The 3965-nt window shown below is 35.2% G+C and overlaps 1 protein-coding gene across 1 annotated transcript; it reads right to left on the bottom strand.

Annotated features, from left to right (window-relative positions):
* Positions 1-802: 802 nt before the first annotated feature.
* LOC141703322 (uncharacterized) lies at positions 803-2312 on the bottom strand. Its single transcript, XM_074506871.1, has 2 exons — positions 1872-2312; positions 803-1783 (listed from the first exon to the last, which is right to left on the bottom strand). Exons 1-2 carry the CDS (start codon positions 2310-2312, stop codon positions 803-805), a joined length of 1422 nt encoding a protein of 473 aa, XP_074362972.1.
* Positions 2313-3965: the final 1653 nt, after the last annotated feature.

The raw sequence follows: 3965 nt of genomic DNA, 5'->3' as shown, positions 1-3965 counted from the left end.
ATTCACCAAACACTCCACCGCCTCTTCGGCAACATATGCCTCAGCAATACACCATTCGGGATGAGCCGGGTTCCGTACATATCCTTTAAACGCTTTTAGATATCTCTCGAAGGGATACATCCAACGAAGGAATATTGGCCCACAAAGTTTAACATCTCTCATGAGATGAACTGAGAGATGGATCATCACATCAAAGAATGAAGGGGGAAAGTGCTTTTCAAACTGGCACAATGTTTCCACTAACTCACTCTGCATTTTTTCCAACTTGTCTACATCGATCACTTTACTGCAAATTGCCTTGAAGAAAAGGCAAAACCTAATAATTGTGCACCTGACTTGTTTTTGTAATACTGATCGAATTGAGATTGGAAGCAAATGATGCAATATCGTATGACAATCATGAGATTTCATTCCAACAAGCCGAAGATTTTCCATGTTTACAAGATTCTTAATATTTGAACAAAATCCATCTGCCAACTTCATTTTAAGAAATGATGAGCAAACTATTTTTTTTTCTGCATGCATTAAGTTCCATGATGCCAACGGTACCTTTTCTTTCTTTCCAGGAGTCTTAGGTCTCAGCTCCGTTCTTATTCCCATTTCAGCCATATCAAGACGGACAGATTCCCTATCTTTTTGTCTTCCCAGGAATATTTAGTAAAGTTCCAAGAAGGGCTTCGCATATATTTTTCTCGATGTGCATCACATCGAGAACATGCCTAACTGGCAAAAAATCCCAATACTCAAGTTGGAAGAATATTGAAACCTTTTTCCAAACAGGTCGAGGTTCACCTTTCTTCCATCATGGTTGCCGTTGTTTCTTTCCAAATACACGGGCCCTTAAATGTTGTACTCTTTGAAAAACCTCTTCTCCGGTTAATGGAACAGGTGCGACCCCCTTCTCCACAGTGTTATCAAAAGTTGATTTCTGCCTTCTATAAGGATGATTACGGGGTAACCATCTTCGATGCCTCATAATCACCATCTTACGGTAATTAACCAACCTAGTAGCTTTTGTTTCATCAATACAAATAGTACACGCATTATACCCTTTAATAACATTTCCTGACAAGTTCCCTAAGGCAGGATAATCACTTATTGTCCACAAAAAAATGCCCCTAAACATGAAAGACTCTTTCTTATAAGCGTCATACATTTGTTTCCCACGCCACAACTTTTGCAGATCTTCTATTAGTGGTTGAAGGAACACGTCGATATCATTTACAGGCTCAGTCGGTCCAGATATTAACAAGCAGAGCATAATATACCTTCTCTTCATACAAAGCCATGGAGGAAGGTTATAAATTGATAGCAAAACAGGACAGCTTGAGTAATCAGTACGGTTTCCATGAAAAGGATTGAAACCATCGGAAGATAAAGCTATTCGAAGGTTCCTAGTCTCTGATGCAAAATCAGGCCATTTTTGGTCGACATCCTTCCATGTTATTGAATCAGCCGGATGCCTCATTTTACCATCCTTTTGTCGCTCGGTGTCATGCCACATCATGTCCTTTGCAATGTGAGGTGTATTGAATAAATTTCGTAATCTTGGTATCAACGGGAAATACCATAGAACATTAGCAGGGACCCCTTCAAGTTCATCTCCTTTTTTGTTCAATTTCCATCTAGAGGCCTTACATACGCGACAAGTAGTTTGTTTTTCATCTAAATCGCCACGGTATAAGAGAAAATTATTCGGACTTGCGTGTATCTTTTCATACCCCATTCCTAATGCATAAGGTTTTTTTTCCTTCATTGAAGGAAGAAGGGATGTTGTTGCCTTCTGGAAGTAAAGAGCCAAGTAATAACAGAATATCACTAAAGCATGAATCAGATATACCATGCTTCACTTTCAAGTTGTATAACTGGACCAGAGCTTTCATCTTAGTGTACCTCTCACATCCAGGATAAAGAGGTTGATGTTCACCTTTAACATGGTTAATGAAATCAGAAGTGTCGGTTTCGTCAGAACTTTCATCAGAAGACATATCATCATCGTCGTCCTCGTCACATTCACCCATTCTTGAGGTGCCTTGATTGATAGATTCCGAAGTGTCAGTTTCATTAAAACTTTCTACAGAATTATTCTCCCCGTGCCATATCCAACGTGTATAAGTTTGATCAATACCATTTTGAAAAAGATGGTTTTTAACTATCTGCGCTCTCCATGATTTACTATGTGCGCAGTTTACACATGGACAACTGATTTTTTCTGCATTATAACCATTCTCAAATACAAATATTAACAAATCTTCCACTCCTTTTTCGAACTCTTTTGTTCTTCTATCCGCTTTTAACCATGACCTATCCATCTTTTAAAAGTCTGAATAGAACCTCAAATTCAGACTAAATTATGAAATCTTTATATTTCCCCAAAATCTTTATAACTGAACCCTAATTGAAGTAAAAAAACCTCAAAATGAATTCAAAATAGAGGACTTATATAACCCAAATGCATAAATTAAAGTACTTACCTGTCCTTATAGCTTCTTAAAAATGAATTGTGAAGTCTTTATATTTCCCCCAAATCAATATGAACCCTAGTTCAGAATCACAAAAGAATGAATTCATCAAAATGAATTCAAAAGAGAGTACATATAAACCTGACTTCATAAAAGACTGTACTTACCTGTTCAAGTGTGAAAAGAAATTTAAAACCCGAGTTCTTGATGTCTTGGAATCTTGATGTGACATGGATTTGATATCTAGATTTGAGGACTTGAGGGTATGAGCACGATTTTGAGCATAGATTTGAGAGTATTTGCATGAATTTGAGCATAGATTTGAGAGTATTATGGATTTGAGAGCACATGGACATGGATGAACGACCTAACTACCAAGTAAATAAATGTGTTCTTGTTCCGACAAATACATATGTCTGAACAAATATATGTCTGAAATAAAAAGTAATTAATAATATGTTTAAGTCTCAACTAAATTATTATATAAGAATTACATGGCTCATAAATTAAAATATTTTGAATAATATTAATTCATTTATTTTCTAGGACCACAATAATTTGGATTTTATGTATTTGAATAAATTAATATAGAGGAATAAATTATATAATTTATTAAAAAATAAATAATCACAAATTAATTTAAAGAAATAGTATGTCGGTAATAAGAATATCGAATTTATATTACACGAAAAATTGTGAAGTTATTCTTTAATAGATATTAGTGTAGTTTGAATCGTTTCGAATGTCTTTATTATCATTTTCAATTTCAATATTTTTTATATTATTAGTGTTAAACGATCGGTAAATAAATCATCTAATTATCTTTAGTTTGTTATTTGTTTTTACAACTTGATCGTATCGACAATTGGGAGTTCCAAACTATATATTGTTTTACACAATGGTGTGTTTGAAAAACTATTGCCCAACACCAGATTAAATAGTTGTTTTGTAAACTGTTACATATAACTCACTAGCGATAAGTTCGACTTTTTGGAGTTGATATCCCATGTTTATCGATATTTTCTAAATTTGTAAATATTTTCGACGATCCAATTTACGGATGTTTAAATCACCCTTTCAATGATCCAAACATATGGATGTGCTTCGAATATGAATATGATTATCATATAAAATATTGATACCTTTTCTAGAAAAAGATGTTCCGATGTGTTTTTATATTAATTGAATCTTTCTTATTAAGCATATTCATCAATTATTCTAAACATTATACTTTAAACCCTATCTTAACCCTGATTTTTTTTTTAATTGTAGGTAACCCGCAGCCGCTACCCCTTCAGGTGCGCACTGGGTAAACCATACGGGCTCACGCAATAGCCTGCAAACCACGTGAACCAAGCTAAACCACATTTAGCGACAGACTCTAACTCAGGAGGCTTAATCATAAATTCTCCTCCCGTGGGATTCGAACCTGTGACCAAGAGGATAGTTATCCCCTCTTTAACCAGCTGAGCCAACCCTTGCGGGCAACCCCGAACAATTTAG

Source organism: Apium graveolens, chromosome 2 (assembly GCF_009905375.1).
Source record: "Apium graveolens cultivar Ventura chromosome 2, ASM990537v1, whole genome shotgun sequence".
Lineage (NCBI taxonomy): Eukaryota > Viridiplantae > Streptophyta > Magnoliopsida > Apiales > Apiaceae > Apium > Apium graveolens.
Note: the sequence above shows the minus strand (reverse complement) of the source record. Positions and strands in the feature narration are given on the sequence as shown.